This window comes from Gopherus evgoodei, chromosome 2, assembly GCF_007399415.2.
Source record: "Gopherus evgoodei ecotype Sinaloan lineage chromosome 2, rGopEvg1_v1.p, whole genome shotgun sequence".
Taxonomy (NCBI): Eukaryota; Metazoa; Chordata; order Testudines; family Testudinidae; genus Gopherus; species Gopherus evgoodei.
The window spans coordinates 260684724-260707502 of NC_044323.1; the positions used below are offsets into that span (position 1 = coordinate 260684724).

Below are 22779 nucleotides of genomic sequence, written 5' to 3' on the forward strand. Positions count from 1 at the left end.
TCAGGCCCCTCTATTTGATGTCTCAATGCACTTTCGGTATGCAAACAAAACAAGCTTCACAAGACATTTGTAAGGTATTTTTATCCCCACTTCACAAATGCAACAAGTGGTTATGTGATTTTCCCAAAGCCATGCAACGGATCAGTGGCACATGAGGAAATGGAACCCAGGAGTCCTGATTTCCAGTATTAGGGTTTATCACCCTGAGAAAGTTGCACTGGTATAATTTAGTGGGCAATTAAACCAGTGCAACAGCTTGTTGACATTCTTAGTTCACTGAAAGCATAGCTCATTTCTGGGTAGCCTACAGGCAGGTTTAACTGATCTACAGAGCAGTAAGCCATCCTCACACCCAGCTGCAGTGTTCACATGGGAGTTTGCACTGGTTCAACTACTGCAGATATAAAATCCGATTTAAACCATCCCTGTGCATCGGCGGTTCCCAGGCAGCCAAGCCCAGTACTGCCCCGCCATGGGGCTGGGCCTGCCTGGCGCTGACGGGCAGCTGCTGGCGACAGGCGGGCGGGCGGGTCGCCTCGCGGCCGGCTTTGGATGCCACACGGAGGTGCGGCCACCGCCCCCTCACTCTCCTGCCCGCCGGCTTTGAAATATCGCGCGAGTCTGCGGCCAGGTGTTGAGACGCCACGTCCCGTTGGTGCTTCACAGGAATCGCAGCGGCCATTGGGGGCAGCCGGAGCAGCAGCCGCCGCCGCCGCCGCCGCCGCCCCGCGTGGCTGAGGTGAAGACCGGGTTTCTGCGCCCTGAAGGGCTGAGCCGCGCCGCCCCGCCCCGCCCCGCCCCGCCCCGCCTCACCGGTTGTTTCCCGGGGCGGGGGGAGCAGGGGGCTTCTGCCCGTACCGCGGCAGGGAGACTGGCCCCGCCTCCTGCCACGCTGCGTCACGCCTCCCGAGCGCGAGGAGTGGTGACGAGGTGGGGCCCGGGGTGCCCGAACCGCTGGGGGCGGGGCTGTGTCCATGCCGGCCGGGGCAGCCTGGAGCGGGGACATGGAGCTAGTTCCTTGGTCCCGCCCCAGAGGCCGCTTCCCAGGGAGGGGCCGGGAACCAAGTCCCGGCGCCGGGCGGAGGCCGCAGCTGTAGCTCCGGGGCAAGGCGGCCGCTGAGCTGTGCTGAAGCGAACCGAGCGGGGGAGGGGAGTCACACGGGGCTAGTCCCGGCGGGCCAGGCACGGGCGAAGCGCAGTGAGTGGGGAGCCCGAGCCGGGACGCCTGTCTGCTGAACGGATTCCCGGCTGCTGGAGGAGGGGAAAGTCACCCCTTGCGCGGGAAGCCCCCTTGCCTGCCTAGAGCCGTTGGACAGGTACCGAGTGTGATTGAAGATTAATCTGCCGCCTGACCTCCCCGCTCAGCTAACGGTGATGGCTGTTGACCTCGGATTCAGCAAACCGGACCCATTGTGAAAGATTTAAAAAACTCAGTGTTGACAAAGAAAGGGAGACGGACACTTTGTCAGGGATGAGCTAGCAGTTTGCTTTAGTCCTGCCACAGCACAGGGGCTGGGCTTGATGACTTTTTGAGGTTCCCCCTTTCAACCAGGGTGGCAGGTTTGTAGAAATTTTGGTGGTGCCCAGAACCTGCCCCCCCCCCACTCTGCTTCCCACCTGCATAAGGCTCCGGGAGGGAATTTGGGTAGGAGGAGGAGGTCTAGGGTACAGGCCCTGGGCTGGGGAGGGGTGCAGGCTCTGGGAGGAACTTTGGGGGCGGCAGGTGGGGGAGAGACCAAGCCTCAAACATTGGTAGAGCTGGGCACCAATTACTGAATATTGCTGGATCCTGGGCACCACGGGCCTGTACAACTCCCTGCCCCTGCTTCCAGCCTTACATTTCTGTGATTCGGTGACATTACTCTGCATTTACACCAATATCCAGTGGGAGGAGAGTGAGGCCTAGGATAAGTTGTCTTTTCATTTTACAGATTTATAGAAACTTGTTTTCTCTGCTGGAAAGTCTACTACTTAATGTCATTTACTGGCCTTTGTACAGATAATTACAGATGAGGTGCTATGTCTTTTTGTTTTTACAGTTCACAAATAAGGAGAAAAAGATTTTTCAAGGAATCAAGATTGTACAGAATGGGGAAGTCCCATGAGAAGCAAGGAGCTTGATCAGTTTTTCAGTGCTCTTTGTCCATGTTCTTCTGGAAGAAGAAAAGATGAAGATTGATTTCCTTATGAAAAAATAATCTCTGTAATCGCTGACCAAAACTATGTGCTAAAATCAGAAATCTTGACAAAAATGGGAATATTTATATTTTTTGTGATTTACAGTTTAATTTTAACCCTGATACAAGGGCACAGTCTGTTCACCTGTGAACCAATTACTGTGTCCAGGTGTACAGGAATGACATACAATATGACATTTTTTCCAAATATGATGGGACATTATGACCAGGATACTGCTGCTGTCCAGATTGAGGTGAGTAACCCCTCCCTGTTTTGTAATATTTGTTGCATTTGAGTAATATAATTGGAAGCAATTGGAAAGGAATGACTTGTAAACAGATAAATCTTTCTGCCATCCTGTAATACTTGGATGGGAAGGTAAGTAATATATAAAACAACTAACTGCCCATTTGAACACCTAGGAAGTGCTTCTCCACCTTGTTGCAGCCTCGTGGATGTGCAGATAGGGCATATGACAGCTGTAGGCTGTCTTATGCAGACCCTTGCAAGCCTCTGTGCAGAAGGTGTGCAAGGAGGGTGCCTGAGGAAGGAGTGGGCATGCCAATAGGAAACAATAGCGCATACTACTGTGGGTATTCTGGGCCTCTCTGGGTTGCACAGCCAGGGTTGCCAGAACTTAGAGCAACTCCCTGAAATGCCTAAATTATGTCCAGTGGCAAGTAGAACCTTGATCAGTCCAGAATCCAAAGGGTATAAAAGTAGCTTAAAGTTGCCTTTCCCTCCCCTCCCAAGAAGCTTGGTTGTGTGTTCTGCATCAAGGAAACCGAGCACATAGTCTCATCCCACTTCCCATTGTTTATTTCCTGATGTTTCCTGACTGAACTTTTTAAAAAAACAAAAACAAAAAACTTGCATCTGTTTTGAGAGTTGATGAAAAGAAGCACTTGTACACCCAAATAAACTGTTTCTGAAAACTTATAACACACTTTAGTTTTTCTGGGAGCTTGCCATCTGCAGAAAAACATTCCGTTGTGATAGTAGCAGGAAAGTTCTTGCTGAGGGACTTGTAAAACAAGTTTCAAACCTGTTTTAATAATGGCTTAACGGGAAGGAAAACCCTCCTAATACAGGGCTTGAAATGCTTACCAGATGTACTTGCCAGAGGCTAATGCAAAAGACGGAAGTGGCAGAGGGGCACAAGGAATGAAGCGCTTTTATCAGAGGCTGAGGACCCAATAGTGGGTGCTACCAGCAGGCTGATTGAGGGATTGAGTAACTGAAGCAATAAGGTGGGAAGAAAAAGCTCCCTTGTTTTTCCAGTAAATTTGAGACAATGATCATCCTCCAGCTTCTGGTTAGCTATATTGAACCCTTTCGGTAGCAGTGGAACTGACAGTCATGTCAGTTCCTTACTGGTGCTAGACTCTGGAGCTTTTCTCCAGATGAAGACACAATAATGGATACTGGAAGAAGGATAGAGCAGCAGAGTCCCAGTCCCTCAACAGGTGCCAGTAGTTCTGCATGGCAGCACTGAATCTGACCAGAGTTTAAGTTTGATTCTGCTGCTGCTTGAAGACATTTCTGTATAGTAGCAGAGACCTTGGAGTTGTGCATAAGTTAATACTTGAATGGTTATCTTTGCAACCATAAGAGGTAGAAAACAATTATTTTTTAAATTTAAGCTTAAATTCTGCAGGAACTTGCCTTTGTCCCCACCACTGCTTGCCGTGAAAACGATCCTTATGCATAGCTATTTGGATTTTTCAAGACCCAGAAAGCGGGAATGTTTAAGGCACTGGACCTAAATTAAGGGTTTAGGGTCTGATTCAGGGTCTAATCCTGACTTTGCCACAGATGTTTGTGACCTTGGATAAGTTTGTGCATGGAGGGGACACACTATATACAGCTGTCCCCAGCTTTGTGTGTAGAACGGGAGTCTGGTCTTCCTTGTTGGCACCATTTTGTTTTCTCTCATTGCTTTTGGCTGCCTCCATACAGGGTCCCACTTCAGAATAATGAATGGGGACTTGGCAGGCCAATGGGGAGAAGTGGGATAGTCCAAGGGTGCATATCATTCTTTCTCTGGCTTTATGAAAAATCTGTGGTACAGATGATAGAGCCACAGGCTCTATTACCTTATCTATATAGCCCAGCTTGACTTTTCCATGGCCTCCTACAGGGGAGAGGAAGTTTCTTGTATAGCTTCACTGGAGCCAGGGAGGTGTGCTAGGGGGGCAAAGCTAGTGCTGAGGCATAGGACCTGTGCACAGGTGGCTCTACCTTTCCCCTTTGTCTTATCCACTCCTTTGACGGGGTGATGTGGGTTGTATTCCATGGTGGTGTTTCTTTCTTTCTTCAGACCTTTCTCCCAAAAGAGATGATGTGAGGGTGCTCTGCCTTAGTTCACTATTTGTAAATGAGCATGCCGCTTCCCTACTTTGCAAGAGTTGTATGGCTAAATTCATTAATATATGTGAGGAGTTTGTATGCTGTGACAGGTGACACAGCAAACCCTATTAATAAATTGATACAGAATTGGGCCCTAAAGATTCCCCCTCTTTCTTAAATCACTATGAAAACAGACTAAACTGTTCTTTTAAAAGAAGTTCACTACTGAACATTGACTTAATAAAGTTTTGAAACTTCACTGTGCAGAAGAAAATGCTGCTTTCCCTTTATTTTTTTTTTAGTAGTTTAACACAATACCGCACTGTATTTGTGGTGGTATTTTTTTGTTTTTGTTCTGTTTTTGTGACTGTGCTGCTGCGTGATTGTGTACTTTGGTTCCAAATGAGGTGTGTGATTGACTGATCAGTTCATAACACTGGGATTCGTAACTCTGAGGGGCTACTGTAGAGCTCATAATCCAAAAACAAATGCACAGTATTCTGTGGCTAGCATCACAAGTGATACCACTTTTCAGGTGGCCACCAGCAATAGGAACAATCTAGGAAAAAAGAATGAAGGCCGCACTTAGAGGATAGGGTACTCTATCCTGAGAAGCAGTGACGCTGAAAAGAATGTAGCGGTCATGGTGGATAATCAGCTGAACATGAGCTCCCAATGCAACTCTGTGGCAAAAATGCTAATGGGATTCTTGGATGTATAAACAGGATAAGATCAGGACAGTTATATTATCTCTGTTTGGTGCTTGTGCAACTGCTATTGGAATACTATGATTACATCTGGTGTCCACTATTCAAGAGGGATGTTGAAAAATTGTACAGGGTTTAGAGGAGGGCCTCAAGAATGGTTACAGGATTGGAAAACATGCCAGATAGAGTTCCTTGAATTTTTCACTATGTTTATATTAACAAAGGAAGGTTAAGGGGTGACTTGATCACAAGTTATAAATGCCTTTGTGAGGATCAGAAAATTGATAATGGGTCTTCTATCTAGCAGAGAAAGGTATAACAAGATCCAGTGGCTGAAGGCTGAAAGTTGAAGCTAGACAAATTCAGACTAGAAATAAGGTAAATTTTTAACAGTGAGAATAATCAGTGGAACAGCTTACTTAGGATTGTTGTGGATTCTCAGTCACTGATAATTTTAAAATCAAGATTGGGTGCTTTTCTGAAAGAGATGCTCTAGTTCAAACACAAATTAATTCAGGGAAGTCCTCTGGCCTGTGTTATTCAGGAGGTCAGGCTAGCTCATAATAGCCTTACAGTCTAAAAATAGGAAGCCCAGAAATATCAATTATAATTATTTTTCAAAAAACATTGATTTTATTTTTCATTTTTCCTTCCGAACTTTCGGATTGTTGGACTTCTCTCAGGCTATTTTGGTCTTATATTTCTTAGTTTAGGTCTGTTGAAACAAATGAAGTTGTTTCAGCTCAGACTCAATAGAGAAAACTAAGTCACCATCTCACAAAAATAATGTTCTATGCTGTGCAGAGCTTTAGAGCTGTGCTCCAGCTCCACTCCAGCTTCAGGCAAAAACCTGCAGCTCCACTGCTCCGCGCGCCAACTCCGGGCTCTGCTCCAAAGCCCTGATGCTGTGGTATTATAGCTATGTTGTTCCCAGCATATTAGAGAAGCAAGGCAGGTGAGGTAATGGACCGACTTCTGTTGGTGAGAGAGACAAGCTTTCTAGCTTACACAGAGCTCCTTTTCACATCTGGGAATTGTATTTAGGTGTGACTCTGAGTACAGCATGGAACAAAAAAGGCTCCAGAGGCGATCCCAGCAATTATAGGCTAGTAAGGCTAATGTCAGTACTAAACAAACTAGTTGAAACTATAATAAAGAACAAAATTGTCAGACACATAGATAAATGTGATTTTTGGGGAAGAGTCAATGTGGCTTTTGTAAAGGGAAATCATGCCTCACACATCAAATAGAATTCTTTTAGGGGGGTCAATAAGAATGTCCACATGGATGATCCAGTGGATATAGTATACTTAGATTTTTCAGAAAGGTCCCCCACCAAAGGCTCCTAAGCAAAGTAAGCTGTCATGTCAAGGGAAGGTCCTCTCCTGTATCAGTAACTGGTTAAGACGCAGGAAATAAAGTAGTAAATGGTCAGTTTTCAGAATGCAGAGAGATAAATAGTTGTGGCCCACAGGAGTCTGTGCTGGTACCAGTGTTGTTCAATGTACTCGTAAACGATCTGGAAAAAGGGGTAAACAGTGAGGTAGCAAAATCTGCAGATGACACAAAACTACTCTTGATAGTTACATCCACTGCAGACCACAAAGTTAAAAAAAGGATATCACAAACACAGGTGAGTGGGCGACAAAGTGGCAGATGAAATTCAGTGTTGATGAATGCAAAGTAATGCACATATAAAATTATGGAGTCTGAATTAGCTGTTACCACTCAAGAGAGATCTTGGAGGCAATGTGGATAGTTCTCTGAAAACATCCCCTCAATGTGCAGTGGCAGTCAAAGAAGCTAACAGTGTTGGGAATCATTAAGAAAGGGATAGATAATAAGTAAGGCTAGGATTTAGTCACTGGTATTTTTAGTAAAAGTCATGGACAGGTCATGGGTAATAAACACACATTCACATCCCAGGGCCTGTCCATGACTTTTACTGAAAATACCTGTGATTAAATCTTTGGTGGGGGGTGCTGAGGAATTGTTGGCGGGGCACTGGGAGGCAGAGTGGGCTGCTGCTGGGGGGTTGTTGGGAGGGGCAAAGGGGCATTGCTGTGAGTTGTGTGTGTAGAGGAGTGGTGCTGGGGGCCAGCAGCTGCCCAGACTAGCCAGGGACTGGTGCAGGGGGCCAGCAGTACCAGCAGCTGCCCTGGCTGGAGCAGCAGCTGGTGTGGCTGTCCTGGGGGCCATCGAGCAGCTGGCCCTGGAGCCATCTGCTAGGGTAGTCATGGGGTCAGCCACACAGGCCCCTGCAGAAGTCACAGAGGTTGTGGAAAGTCACAGAATCCATGACTTCTGTGACCTCTGACAGACACAGAGTCTTAATACTATTAAGACAGAAATCATCATATTGCCTCTATAATTTCATCATACACCCACATCTTGAATACTGCATGCAGATCTGGTCACCCCCCTCTCAAAAAAGATATATTGGAATTAGAAAAGGGCAACAAAAATGATTAGGGTATGGAACAGCTTCTATATGAGGAAAGATTAATAAGACTGGGACTTTTCATCTTGGAAAAGAGATGACGGGGGGATATGATAGAGGTCTATAAAATCATGACTGATGTGGAGAAAGTAAATAAGGAAGTGTTAGTTACTCCTCATAACACAAGAACCAGAGGTCGCCAAATGAAATTAATGGGAAGCAGGTTTAAAACAAACAAAAGGAAGGACTTCTTTGCACAATCAGCCTGTGGAACTCTTTGCCGCAGGATGTTGTGAAGGCCAAGACACTAACGGTTTGAAAAAGAACTAGATAAATGCTTGGAGGATAGGTTCATCAAAGGTTATTAGCCAAGATGGGCAGCAGTGATGTCCCTAGTTCCTGTTTGTGAGAAGCTGGGAATGGGTGACGGGTTGGATCACTTGATTGCTTGTTCTGTTCATTCCCTCTGATATATCTAGCATTGGCTACTGTTGGAAGACAGGATACTGGGCTATATGGATCTTTTGGTCTGACTTAGTATGGCCGCTCTGATGACTTGTCAACAACAGGGAAAGTGTCCATCATAGCTATAGCAGAATATATTATTCAGCCAGAATGAACTATTATAAAGATGGAATAAACTACTACAGCTATGATGGTCAATTTCCCTGTGTAGACAAGTCTTAAATCTTTAGTTTTCCCAGATCACCTGATTACTGGCAATAGCCTGCACAATTTTTCAACCTTCATAGTATGTGCATCCTTAAGATACCTATAAATTTTATTTCTAGTCTTTACTTTTTGGTAAGTTGAGATGTATGTAAATCAATCCTTCCTGCTAATCCATCACTTTTTTTGTTTTTCTTCTTTAAACTCTCTTCAGTTTGTCAATGTCTATGTCTATGTGCTGATAGTCTGACATTGGGAACATTACTTTTAGAGAGACAAGGTCAGTGAGGTAATATCTTTTGTTGGACTAACTTCTGTTGGTGGGAGAGACAAGCTTTCCATCTTACACAGAGCTGTTCTTTAGGTGTGGGAAATGTACTGAGTGCCACAGCTAAATAAAAGATGGAACAGATTGTTTAGAATAAGTAAACACATTTCAAAGGGCCATTCAGGGTGGAGTGGCCTGCTTCCCTCCTATGATTTGAAAGGATGTAAAGAGGGGAGGGGGGAGCTGGGAAGGAAGGTTAAGTGGGTTGTAGATTGTTGTAATAAGCAATAAATCCAGTGTGTCTATTCAGTCCATGATTTTTAGTATATAGCACAGTTATAAATTTAAGCTCCTACGCTCATCTTTCAAAAGTATTGTGCAGATTTTCTTTGAGGAGGAGACCAGAGGTCAGATATCGAGTGGTGGCTTTGTGAAAAATGTTCACCCACAGGTGATTTGGTGATTTAACAAAAGACAAGCTTAAATTAATAACTGCCAGATACTGAAAATCATCAACAATAGATGCTCTGGATTTATTGCTTACTATAGCAATCTGTATAACCCACTTACTTCTCCACCCCCACCCCCAGCTTTTCCCCTTCTTGAATGGTCCATTGAAATGTGTTAACTGCTTATGCTAAAACCGCAACATAAGAACGGTCATACTGGGTCAGACAAGTCCATCCAGCCCAGTAGCCTATCTTCCGACAGTGGCCAATGCCAGGTGCATCAGAGGGAATGATCATTGTAATCCATCCTCTGTTGCCCATTCCCAGCTTCTGATAAACAGAGGCTAGGAATGCCATCACTGCCCATCCTGGCTAGTAGCCATTGATAGACCTATCCTCCATGAATTCATCAAGTTCTTTTTGAACCCTGTTATAGTCTTCTCTGGCAAAGAGTTCCACAAGTTGACTGTGTGTTTGTGTGAAGAAGTCCTTCCTTTTGTTGGTTTTAAACCTGCTGCTTAATTTCATTGGGTGACCCCTGGCTCTTGTTATGAGGAGTAACTAACACTTCCTTATTTACTTTCTCCACACCAGTCATGATTTTATAGACCTCTGTCATATCCCCCTTTAGTCATCTCTCTTCTAAGCTGAAAAGTCTCAGTCTTATTAATCTCCTAATATGGAAGTGGTCCATACCCTTCATTTTTGTTGCCCTTTTCTGTACCTTTTATCAATTCCAATATAGTTCTTAGGCTCAATATCAGGAAAACTTCCTGACTGTAAGATTCATTAGATTTTAGTAGTTTTATAGAAGGAAATGATGTAAGGCCATTTCCAAAGTATTTTAAAATTAGACTAGGATATTTCCTACTGTTTTGTATAGAGAACAATCCTGCCCTGCTTAGGAATGGAAAAAAAGATCTAATATGGTATTTTCCATTTCTAAATTCTGATGCAGGTGTTCATGTGTCTGTTATCTATACTTAAAGTGGAGTACTAAATGAATCTAGCTACAGCAGCAGGAAAAAACAAAGTGACAGTGATTTTAATTCTTCTAAAATATACCAAAAATAATCTCATTTAAATTATTGAAGCACCAGTAGAAAATAAGGACAACACTTCTGTACCAAAAAACACTTCCGTATTTTTCCCCTTCTGTAAACTGAATCAATTTAATTTCTCTATTGACATAATAGATTGTAAAATGAAGAAAACAGTGGAGTTGGGAGAAATAAATCTTTCATGATTAGTTCAACATTAAACAATAAACCCATGCAACTGGTAAACATTGACATCTGTTTTTAAGTTACCATATCTTCAGCACATTGAGGGGATTGGTAGGAGAAAGGAAATGCAGTGGCTACAAATGGGGAGTGTCAGGAAATCTGTAAAATGACTGTCTCAGAATATTGATACACTGAAATGTGGATAGATAATTCTTTAAAATTTTAAGTGCAAATTATCTGGAAGAAGACAAAGGAGATAGATCATGGACTAAAATAGAAAGATTTCTCAGATTGTCTTAAAGAACAATATAGCATAGTGCTCACAAATAATAGTGGCACACCACCGATGTAAGATGCTTATAAATTCTTTAGTGTACTTGTAATTTAAGACATTAATGTAATAAGGTGAAGCTCCAACAGAAGGTGAGAGAAAAATTGAATTATAAAACTGACAAATACTATCCAGATTATCCTACATGCGTCTAATAAGGCTAGCTTCAAGACTGGACTGCTTGCTATTAGTATGGCAAAGTAGTTTGCTTTCTCCAGGAGAAAGTTGTTGGCTGTATCTCCTTAAAATCATTCTGAAAGTTCAGGAGATGAGCAAATATCTATACAAACACCAGCATGAAAGAGAGTTAATTTTTCTCTTTAGTGTAGAGTTTTATAATGTTACTGTACTTTCCTTTTCTTTCCTACAACTCTTAAAAATATTTCAGTGCTATACCTAATGTGAACTTTGGAGCTTGAAGTCTTGATTTTACAATCTTTCATCACCTTCATATACAAAATGGTTTACATTTTAAAATCAGAATTAGTGTAAACTAATCTGAATTTATACTTTTGACTTCCGTTAAAAAAAGCTGAATAAGACCACCAAGACGCATCAGATTCTAATGGAATCCAAATCTAGATAAGACTTGCATAGGTTCCTAATACACAGACCTCCTTCATCCTTACCCCACATTAAAGATCAATATTTCAAACAAAACATTCTTCAACAGGAGTGGCTGGGGTTTGGGGGAGAGGGTGAGAGGAGCTAGGCAGACTTCACAAACCACTAGAGAAAGATTACTTCAAAAACACCACAAGTACAGTGCCAGCATAATTCAAGAGACTAACCAGAGGAGTGCAATTTATTAATTATTCACTTTTATGTTTTTTAATTCTACTAAATTTGTTTAAAGAATAACTATTTCACTTCACTGGTTAAATGTTAGTGAAGTTACTCACAAGTTGGAGAAAAGATGACTGAGCGGGGACATGATGATAGATTTCAAGGCTGATACACAGAGGAGGGAGAAAAATTGTTATCCTTAACCTCTGAGGATAGGATAAGAAGCAAGAGCAGTTTAGGTTGGACATTAAGAAAAACTTCTTAACAGGATGGTTAAGCACTGGAATAAATTGCCTATCGAGGTGGATGAATCTCCATCAGCAGAGATTTTTATGAGCAGATTAGACAAACACCTGTCAGTGATAGTCTAGATCAGTGGTTCTCAAACTTTTTTTTTCCCATGGACCACTTGAAAAGTGCTGAGGGTCTCAGCGGACCACTTAATGATCTTTCCAAATGTTGTTCATACCATTAGCTAACTATTATAAAGCGCTTTGGATATAAAAAAAAGCACCTTAATTTTTTTTGTTCTACAAATAAAAGCACACAACTCATTTTAATATCAGTAGTCTTACCTTTCTAATAAAATGATGTGCCGTCTTTCCCCCGCCATAGCAGCCCCCGAGCTAGGGCTGGGAAGGAGGGGATCTCTCCCGAGAAGCCACAGCCCTGGACCTCAGGGAAGTCACCTTTCTCCCAGCCGCCGCAGCTCTGCACATCCCAAATTGCCCCCAGCCCCCTGTTCTTACCTCCTACTCCCCCATGGCTACCATCTCACCTTACATGTGTGTCTTCTTAATTAGTGGAGCCACGCCTGCCTTCATTCTCTCATGTGTGGCTGCCCAGGCACTCTCCTTAAGGGGAACTATCCGCGGACCACCTGACTGGAGCTTGCAGATCACTAGTGGTCCATGGACCACAGTTTGGAAACCTCTGATCTAGATAATACTTAATCCTGCCATGAGTGCAGGGGACTGGACTAGATAACCTTTCAAGGTCCCTTCCAAGTCCTATGATTCTACTTGCTTGGAAGACACAATAAACCAAATTATCTCAGAAGTAAAACCAACTACCTAAATGCAGGGATGAATTTGGCCCATTAGATCATTCATTAAGGAAAACTGTATCCATTAGTTTCAGTTATTTGTATTTTAATTACCAGTACAAACAGTTCTTTTTCTCTCCTGCTGATAGTATCTCACGTTAACTGATCACTCTCTTTATAGTGTGTATGGTAACACCCATTGTTTCAGTGTGTGTGTGTGTGTGTGTGTGTCTTCCTGCTGTATTTTCCACTGCATGCATCCGATGAGGTGGGCTGTAGCCCACAAAAGCGTATGCTCAAATAAATTTGTTAGTCTCTCTAAGGTGCCACAAGTATTCCTGTTCTTTTTGCGGATACAGGCTAACACAGCTGCTACTCTGAAACCTGTCATTATTTTGCTTTCTCAAATCTCCAAATTTATTTTCTGTCATTCCTTGTCAAATCGTAAACAATACACTTAGGGCAGGATGTTTGCTGCTTTGAGATCCTTGTATTGCTATTTCAAAAGTAGGTGTCAGTCTTAATGCTTGAGGTACAGTATCTGAAGTAAGTTGACCTCTACTCCATAGGTGAACAGTCTATAGTCAGATCTCGTGTAGACATATCCACAAGCATTTTGGAACGAGTCTCCCAGTTTGATAGATGTGGGTTAGCTGGGTTTGCACTAGGACTCTAAAAATAGTTGTATAGATAGCACTTTGAAGTTGCAGCTTGGGCTGGATCTCTGGCTCTGAAGGTTGGAGTGGGGGGTGGGGAGGCTTCAGAGCCCAAACTCTAGCTTAAGCCACAACTTCAAAGCAGTATTGGTTCAGCTATTTTTAGAGCGCTAGTGAGAGTCCCAGTAGCCTGAATCTGTTGACCCATGCTGGGAAGCTTGCTGCAAAATATTGTGTAGGCATACCCTGTAAGATCTGTAAATATTTTGCTAATTAGTGGACACCAAGTTTCCTTATTATTAAGTAGGCCATCATGCTGGGGTGTTACTACAGCTTCCAAATAGGTTGGTCCCTGTTAGTGCTTCATTTTTTGAAACTTGATTGGTAAAACCTTTCTAGTTACCCTTATTTATTCAGTGTTTCTGAATTAGAAAAATGTACTTTTTAGGTTAGATAATATTCTTTCATTTAACGGGACAGAGCATGAGAAAATTTTAATTATTCTGCTAAAGTAGTCATTTATTTTGATGATCTAAATTGTTAACTCTGAAACCTAACATTGAAAACTTCTGTGCCAACTTTAATTATTTCATGAGTTTTAGAAAAATTGATATAGTCTCTTATCTCTCTGATCAGCAATGGGAATTGTCTTCAGTGAACTTGTTTGCCAGCTCTCTAATTGGATTCTTTTAAAGTTACTTCATAGTTTGGGTAAAATTCACTTATATTTCCAGAAAATAGGCTATTAAATTCCCATACTTTTATTAAGACTAATTAGGTCAATTAGGTTATTCTCTTTGTATGAACCAAAATGAGTCAAATAATCTTTATGCAAATTGCATTGTGGCTGTGATATGCTTTGTGAGTAGTCTTTCTAGATTGATCAGAGTTTCTGTAGACTTGTAGCTAACCTAGCCAATTTTACTTTGTGACATGACACTCTTAATTAACCTAAGGTCCATGTTGTCTCGTTTTTTTTTTTTTTTCTAGAGAGGGTCAGAAATTCCTTGAATTTCAACTCTTGTGATTTATGGTCTTCATTTTGTTAGGTGGGTTGAGGACAGGTTTCAGCATTTATCTCTGTACTTTATCAGTGATGGGATTCAGCATCCTAAACCAGAGGATCTTCTAGTTTATATATGGGGTTCAGTACTTCTCCCCACCAATGCCTGACTTCTCCCCCTCACACCCCTACACTTGTTCATACCTTTTCCTCATCTGGGCAGCAGTGAAGGTATAAGTGTTTAGTTTTGTTAGTGTGTATGTGACAAGTAGGCCCCTTGGTAATGGGTCCCATGTTCTTTGCAAACAACTCTTGTCTCAGACCTGACAAACTCACTATGCCACACACCTCTTGTAGAGTATTTAGCTGTAAGGGGTAAGGTGTACAGTATCGATTGAAAGCTCATAACTTATCAAGACTCATAATCGTTACAAGATGTATGAATGAGTAATATTTAAGAAATAATGTAACTATATTAACGGTATGCTTTATGGACTTGGAATAAAAGTTAGTCACCTGGGGATAATATGTCTTCGTGATTGCCATTCAAGCAGGACCGAGTTATCATCCCTCCTTGGTTAGCTTCCCCTCAGTTTTCTAGCTTTGCTCCATCCCACAACTATCAATGGAAAACCATCAGACACAACTGCAAATAATTGAAACCACTTCCAGGCAAAAAAGGAACATTGATTGCAAGCTCTCTAATTGGATTCTTGCCCTACCTATGAATAAAGACAAAACACTTTTAGTAAAAAAGGTGGAGAGAGACACTCTGCATCCGTTCACCGAGGAAATATGGGGCAGGGGTATTTTCATAATAGTTTGGATCTAGATTCCTGTGAAGCCAGCAAGCTGTATTCCAGACTGAACTTTGGAGGAAAACCTACTTTAATAGATAGGAAAGGAAACTATTAATAAGTGTAGGTCCTAGTTTGCATTTTATTATTTTGTTTTGTATTATAATCATTTGTTTCCATTAGTGTCTTGTTTGTAGTTGAATCTCTATTCTTTCTTAAATAAACCTTCATTAATTTTATTACAAGCGCAGTGTGTCATGTAGGAGTGGTGAGTTAAGGTAAAACTAGTAAAATGGGGTACACTGCTTCTTTGGAGGCAAAGGATCTGGAATTTATGTGAGTGACCAGGGTCACGGGCTGCATATCACAGGGAAATGCTTCAAATGAACTCAGGGCTGGGGTGCATCTATTGTTAGGCACCTAAGCAAAGATAGGGCTGGCATAGCCCAGAGGAGAATGCTTGAGGGGCTAACAAGCTGATGGTGTTAGGGAGCTGACAGCCATCGTGCACAAGGCTACTTCTTGCTAGAGTAAGGAGGTAATGCAACTCACAGTCCCAGGTACCCCAAAGACCGTGACAGGTGGAGTAGGTATATCATGGGGTGCAGCTGTTCCTCAGTTCCTCTGCCTGCTGCCTCAGAATTCCTGGGAAGGGCCAACCCCAGACAGTTTTGCTGGATAAGCTTTCATTGAATACTAATGAACATGTCTGTGTGGTGCGGGGCAGAAGGGAAGCATGCTGGTGAAGCCAGAGCTCCTCTTTTCCCCCAAGCCTCATCCTGTGCCATCCCACCAGGATACGCCTATCTACTCACAGAGGCAGATGGAAGATTAATGGCTTTTCACTGTATTAGGATGTAAGGTTAACTACTACTACTTCTGTAAGGTCCTGCAAATGATGAGATTTCTTTGGATGCTAGCAGTATTGTTTAAAAAATAAGTGTGTGCCACATAGCAAAAGAAATTCAGTAATTCAATTATTAGAGTCCCATGATATTCTTTTTATTTTCTATAATTTTTTTGTTTCTCTGGAACTTTGTTCGACTATAAGAATGGCCGTGCTGGGTCAGACCACTGATCCATCTAGCCCAGTATCCTGTCATCTGACAGGGGCCAGTGCCAGATGCTTCAAGGGGAATGAACAGAACAAGGTAACTTTGAGTTATCCAACCTCTATTGTCCAGTCTTAGCTTCTGCCAGTTAGAGGTTTAGGGACACCTAGAGCATAGGGTTGCATCCTGACCATTTTGGCTAATAGCCATTGATGGACCAATCTTCTATGAACTTATCTAATTCTTTTTTGAGACCCATTATAAGTCTGGCCTTCAAAACGTCCATGGCAATGAGTTCACACACTGCAGTCAACCTGTGGAAGATGTACTTCCTCTTGTTTTTGTTTTTAAACCTGATGCCTGTTAATTTCACTGGGTGACCCCTGGTTCTTGTGTTATGCGAAAGGGTAAATGACACTTGCGCTTTCTCCACACTAATTTGAGGACCTCAGTGACTCAGTCAGAGGTTATGGGTCTGTTACAGGAGTGGGTGGGTGAGGTTCTGTGGCCTGCAATGTGCAGAAGGTCAGGCAAATCAGTGTGTTTCAGACTTTTTGTTTTGGTGACCCCTTTCACACAGCAAACCTCAGAATGTGATCCCTCCCCCTTATAAATTAAAAATGGGAGGGGGAGGGTTAAGTTAATTTAATGGAGGCTCAGGGCTGTCAGCCCCATGGAGCTGACAACTCGTGACCCACATATAGCCACCTTATGACCCCCCGGAGAGTCGCGATCCCCAGTTTGAGAACCCTGGACTAGATGATTGTGATGGTCCCGTCTGGCCTTATAGTCTGAGTCTGAGACTGGATCATCTCTGTTTGCGTGCTTGTTGAATTCCAATAGATTAGTGAGGCTTGATTTCCCTTTCCAAAAGCAGTGTTGATTCTTCCTCAACATATCATGTTCATCTATGTGTCTGATGATTCTGTTCTTTACTAAATTTTCAGCCAGTTTGCCTGGTGTTGAAGTTAGGCTTAACAGCCTGTAATTGCCAGGATTGAACTCTGGAGCCTTTTAAAGAAAAAAATTGATGTATTAGCTAATCTCCAGTCCAGACCTGCACAACTTGTAAAGCAGTGAGGGTCATATTACTCCAAAGAAAACAGCTGAGGGCCGACCCCCCTCCTTGGCCCCGCCGAACCCCCTCCCCCAGTGCCGCCCAGCCCCCCTGAAACACCCCCCCCAGCAATGCCCACCTTGCAAAAACAACCCACCCTCAGCGCCACCCAGCCCCCCGGAAACAATCCCCCTCCCAAGCGCCGCCCACCCCGCAAAAACAAACCCTCCTTCTCCAGCTCCGCCCCGCCAAAACAGTGGTATTGAACACCGGTAATATTTTATAGCGAGCCCTTAAGGTAGTATAATTAAGGTAAAAGAAAAATAACTTTTTGCTAGAAGTAGAATAAGATCTTCCCCCCACTTTGTAATCAATTGCCCTGTTGAATGAATGAGATGTGACTGAAGAAAGCAGCACCTCCAGACAGCTGCAACCCTTGGAGAGGGGATGGGAGCCAGACCAGATCAGTAGAACAGGTCAGCCACTGACTTGTAGCTCGCCTCCTCAGATTCCCACTCCCCCGGCTCTCCTGTCCCCCCTGCTCACCTTCTCAGACCCCCCCCCCCGGCTCTCTCACACACCCCCGCCACTGCCCGCCCTCTTGCCTCCTCAGCCTCCCACCCCCCAGCCAGTGATGAGCTGCCAAAACCTTAACAGAGTCCCACCCCCTGGGACTCCTGCCCCATCCAAACCTCTGCGTTCCTTTATGCCCCCCCAGGGACCCCAGCCCCATCCACCCCCCTTCCCTGTCACCTGTCTGCCCCCTGCTACCCCATCCAACCCCTCCTCTCATTCCTGATGGTCCCCCTGGGACTCCTGCCCCATCTAACCACCCTGTCCCCTGACGCCCCTGGAACCCCTGCCCCTGACTGCCCCCCATCAACCCTCCCCCTCCTTCCTGATGCCCCCCCGGGACCCTTGCCCCCATTTAACCCCCCTGTGCCCTTCCCTCTGACCGCCCCAGGGAGGCAGAACGGAGGTGAGCTGGGGTGGAAAGCAGTTCCCCTGCACCTCCTCCCCCCGGGTTACCTGCTGTGGCGGGTGCCTTCCCCCCACCCCACCTCACCTCGGCTCCATCTCCACCTCCCTGGGCCTGAGCTCTGCACCGCTTCTCTGCCCTCCCAGGCTTCCCCCGCGAACAGCTGATTTGTGCGAAGCGGGGCTGGGGGAGAGGAAAGGGGAGGGGGAGAAGCGAGGCGGAGTGTTCAGGGGAGGAGGCGGAGCGGTGGTACGCTGAGGCCAGCCACCGCTCCGCCTCCTCCCCTGAACACTCCGCCTCGCTTCTCCCCCTCCCCTTTCCTCTCCCCCAGCCCCGCTTCGCACAAATCAGCTGTTCACGGGGGCTCACCTGCCCCCCACCCCCCCACTGCCCGCCCACTCTGTTCCTCAGGCCCCCTCCCCCAATGCCAGCTCACCTGCTTGCCTCCTCACTCCCCCTCTCTCACCCTCTGCTTGCTTACTCACACACCCCCGGGGGCTGCACAGTGAGCCCACAATCCGCGGGCCACATGTTGTGCTGGCCTGCTCCAGTCATTTGATAAAGAGGGTGATTTAAGCAGTTAATAGTTCTGCAGTTTCATATTTGAGTATTATTTAGTTTTGTCGCCTGGGGTGGGAGGAGGTGAGGTTGGGTCCTGTCCCCAGGGGGTGGGAGGCTGGGCTGGAGAGCTAGCTTACTCTCAAGACCAAGCCCATTCTATGCTCATCCCACATGGCTCCTGTTCTGTGGAGCTGGGCGTGGTGCCCCACTCTGGGCGTTGTGACCTAGCATATGGGGCTGCAGTACTACACAGGTTTGGCCTGGCCACCCCTCCGTCATGATAAGCATGGGGCAGCTAGGCCAAATTTGAGTGAGTTGTGCTACAACCCTTTGCATCGGGTCATGGTGCTACTGACTGAGATTTGGCCTGGTCAAACATAGGTGGCACTCTGACCTGGTGTGCCAGAGTGGTTTTGTTTTGTTTTATTTTATACATTGTTGTTTTATGTTATCTTGTATTTGCAAAAAGCATAGAGCTCTACCAGCTATATCCATTTGTTATAGTATGGATATAAATACAAATATATGAAGCAGAACATAGCACCTGAACCCTGAGTTAGTTTTATCATCAGCTAGTTGAGGTTTGCCCTCCCATTGGAACAATTTATAAGGTTGTAATGGGTCACTGGAAATTTCTGAGTGGTGATTGGATGGTTTTCTAAAAGATGTGCTCTAGTTCAATCATAGCCATTGGACTTGAGGCAGGAATTAATTCAGGGAAATCCTCTGGGCTGTGTTATGCAGGAGGTCAGATTAGATGATCATAGTGATCCCTTTGAGCCTTAAAATCTATGTATTTGAGGTATAAAATAAAGTTATTTGAAGGTCTACAGTGTATTTTTATTTTTGTCTCACATTTATGCTCTGTATAAGCTACATGGAGAGAACTATATATATAACTGAAAATTTTGCACAAAGATTTCAGATCTATAGTGCTTAGAATAGAAGCATTCTGTTATGATTGTTTTGAATTGTAAATTACAGATAGTGACATCTATAATTTAGGTTCAGACCTCAAAATGCAGTGTGGTGGGGTTTTGTTTTGTTTTTGTAAGCCATTTGGGAAAGCTGAGATTTTAAATCACTGTGCTTCAGTTTGTTTCACAACAGCTACTTTTATTAAGATTAAAATGATTATTTCATATTTATACTGTTTCTAAACTTTGACAGTTTATACAAAAATTTATACTTGGAAGAAGTATAATGGGGAGGGCATCTTTACAACAATTAAATTATTTTAAAGCTCCTACTCTTACTACTATGTGTAAAATAACTGCAACAGGCCAAAGTCTAGAGAAGTTTAAAGCAAATCAACCTGCCTTCGTGCATGTGTGTCTGTTTTCAGAGGCACAAGGCAGTTAAGTGGTCAGCTCCTATTGGCCTTCAATAGGAGTTAAGCATCTAACTGTCCTTTGTGGCTTTGAAAATCTTTTCCCAGATGCTTTGCTCCATTCTGGTTGGAATTCTGACTAATGAAAGATGGGGATTTGAATGGAATTGTTAACACTCATAGTTACAAGTATCAGAGGGTAGCCGTGTTAGTCTGGATCTGTAAAAGCAGCAAAGAATCCTGTGGCACCTTATAGACTAACAGACGTTTTGGAGCATGAGCTTTCGTGGGTGAATACCCACTTCCTCAGATGGAAGTGGGTATTCACCCACGAAAGCTCATGCTCCAAAACGTCTGTTAGTCTATAAGGTGCCACAGGATTCTTTGCTGCTTTTACTCATAGTTACGGTAATGATAGAGTCATAGTAGGGTTGCCAGACATCTGGTTTTCGACTGGAATGCCTGGTCAAAAAGGGACCCAGGCGGCAGCATGGGGAGTCTTCCTGGCCGCCCATGCACCATGGGGCTGCAGGAACCTAGCAGCCATTTCCTGGGAGCTGCAGAAAGCAGGGCCGGGACCCTGAATCCCGTCCCTCACCCCAACCCCCTGTCCCAGCCAGAGACCCCTCCCGCATTCGAACTGTCCCAGAACCCCCCCCCCAACACCTTGACCTAGCCCTGAGCCCCCTCCTGCATCCCAAATCCCTCATTCCCAGCCCTACCCTAGAGCCTGCACCCCCGGCCAGAGTCCTCACCCCCACCCCCTGCACTCCAACCCCCAGCCCGGAACCCCTTATTTGTTGCCCACTTGGAGCCCACACCTGCACCCCAGACCCCTCATCCCTGGCTCCAATCCAGAGCCTGCACCTCTAGCTGGAGTCCTCACCCCCCTCCTGCACCCCAAACCTCTGCCACAGCCCGGTGAAAGTGAGTGAGAGTGGGGGAGAGCGAGCAACGGAGGGAGGGGGGATGGAGTGAAAAGGGGCGAGACCTTGGGGAAGGGGCGGGAAAGGAGTGTTCCGTTTTGTGCAGTTAGAAAGTTGGCAACCCTAGTCATAGGTTACAGGACCAAAAGGGACTGCTATAGTAATGCTGTCTGACCTCCTATTTAACACAAGCCATAGCACTTCCCTGAATTAACTCTTGTTTGAACTAGAGCATATATTTTACATTTTGAGACCTGTCAGACAGTTTTTAATCCATTTAATGTGCCATGATAATTTGTATCATTCTAATTTTTAATCAAAAAGCTGTGCTGTACCAACTCAGATGCCTTACAGACCATTGTGCTAGGCGCTATATGGACAGCAAGCAAAGACAGTCCCTGCCCCAAAGAACTTACAATCTAAGTATAAGACCAGAAGCAACAGAGGGATACAACCAGACCAACAGGAAAATACAAGGAAACAATGGGTATGTCTACACTTTGAGCTGGGGGGGGGGTGATTCCCAGCTCAACTGCTACCCAGAGTTTTTCAGAACCCACAGCAGTAGTAACTTAAGTGTTTCGCTCCAGGCGGTGTCAGAAATAAATCAATGGGAACACAGCAATTCTGTCTGATAAAGGATTAATGCAAGTAAGCGTCTCTATCTAAGGCCTGGTCTACACTACGTGTTTAAACTGATTTTAGCAGCGTTAGACTGATTTAATGCTGTACCCGTCCACACTACGAGGCCCTTTATAGCGATATAAAGGGTTCTTTAAATCGGTTTCTGTACTCCTCCCCAATGAGAGGAGTAGCACTAAAATCGGTATTACCATATCGGATTAGGGTTAGTGTGGCCGCAAATCGACAGTATTGGCCTCCGGGCAGTATCCCAGAGTGCACCACTGTAACCGCTCTGGACAGCAATCTGAACTCGGATGCAGTGGCCAGGTAAACAGGAAAAGCCCTGCGAAATTTCGATTTTCATTTCCTGTTTGCCCAGCGTGGAGCTCTGATCAGCACGGGTGGCAGTGCAGTCCCAAATCCAAAAAGAGCTCCAGCATGGACCGTACGGGAGATACTGGATCTGATCACTGTTAGGGGAAACAAATCTGTTCTATCAAAGCTCCGTTACAGAAGACGAAATGCCAAAGCATTTGAAAAAAAAATTACAGGCTACACAGTGCTGTGTGACGAGCGTAACAGGAAGCCAGAGACTCAAATGGACGCTCATGGAGGGAAGGAGGGGTACTGAGGACTCCAGCTATCCCACAGTCCCCAGCTGTCTCCGAAAAGTATTTGCATTCTTGGCTGAGCTCCCAATGCCTGTAGGTTCAAACACATTGTCCGGCGTAGTTCAGGGAATAGATTGTCAATTTACTCCCCCACACACACACATGAAAGAAAAGGGAAAGAGATTGTTTCTTGACTTCTTTCAGTGTCACCCTATGTCTGCTGAATGCTGCTGGTAGACGCGATGCTGCAGCAGTGAAGAGCAGTATCCACTCCTCTCCCCTGCCCGGTGGCAGACGGTGCAGTAGGACTGGTAACCATCCTTCTTATCAACCCGTGAGTGCTCCTGGCTGGCTTCAGGTGAGGTCGGCCGGGGGGGCCTGGGTGAAAATAGAAATGACTCCCGGTCATTCCCAGTAGATGGTACAGAATGGCTGGTAACCGTCTTCATCATAGCAACTGGGGGCTGAGCTCCATCAGCCCCCTCCCTTTCCTGTGTAAAGAAAAGATTCTGTCCTGCCTGGACTATCATAGCAGCGGCATGCTGGGCTCCTCTCCCCCACACCCTTAATGTCCTGCCTGGACTGTCATAGCACTGGGAGGCTGCCTCCCCCTCATTTTATCTCACTAACAAGTCATTGTTTCTTATTCCTGCATTCTTTATAACTTCATGACACAAATGAGGGGAGACACTGCCACGGTAGCCCAGGAAGGTTGGGGGAGGAGGGAAGCAACGG

At 44.8% G+C, this 22779-nt stretch overlaps 1 protein-coding gene across 3 annotated transcripts in view; it reads left to right on the forward strand.

The window, feature by feature from the left end:
• The first annotated feature begins 604 nt into the window (after positions 1-604).
• The window catches only part of FZD6 (frizzled class receptor 6), a 41894-nt gene continuing 19719 nt past the window's right edge, over positions 605-22779 (forward strand). The window contains exons 1-2 of one of the 3 annotated variants that reach the window (XM_030553638.1): positions 605-739; positions 2040-2431. In XM_030553638.1, the coding sequence (XP_030409498.1) occupies positions 2252-2431 (180 nt within the window). In that variant the 5' untranslated portion in view covers positions 605-739; positions 2040-2251. Of the gene's footprint in view, positions 740-979; positions 1317-1342; positions 1561-2039; positions 2432-22779 lie in introns of those variants that run through there. The other 2 variants (XM_030553637.1, XM_030553639.1) reach the window with 2 other exon arrangements.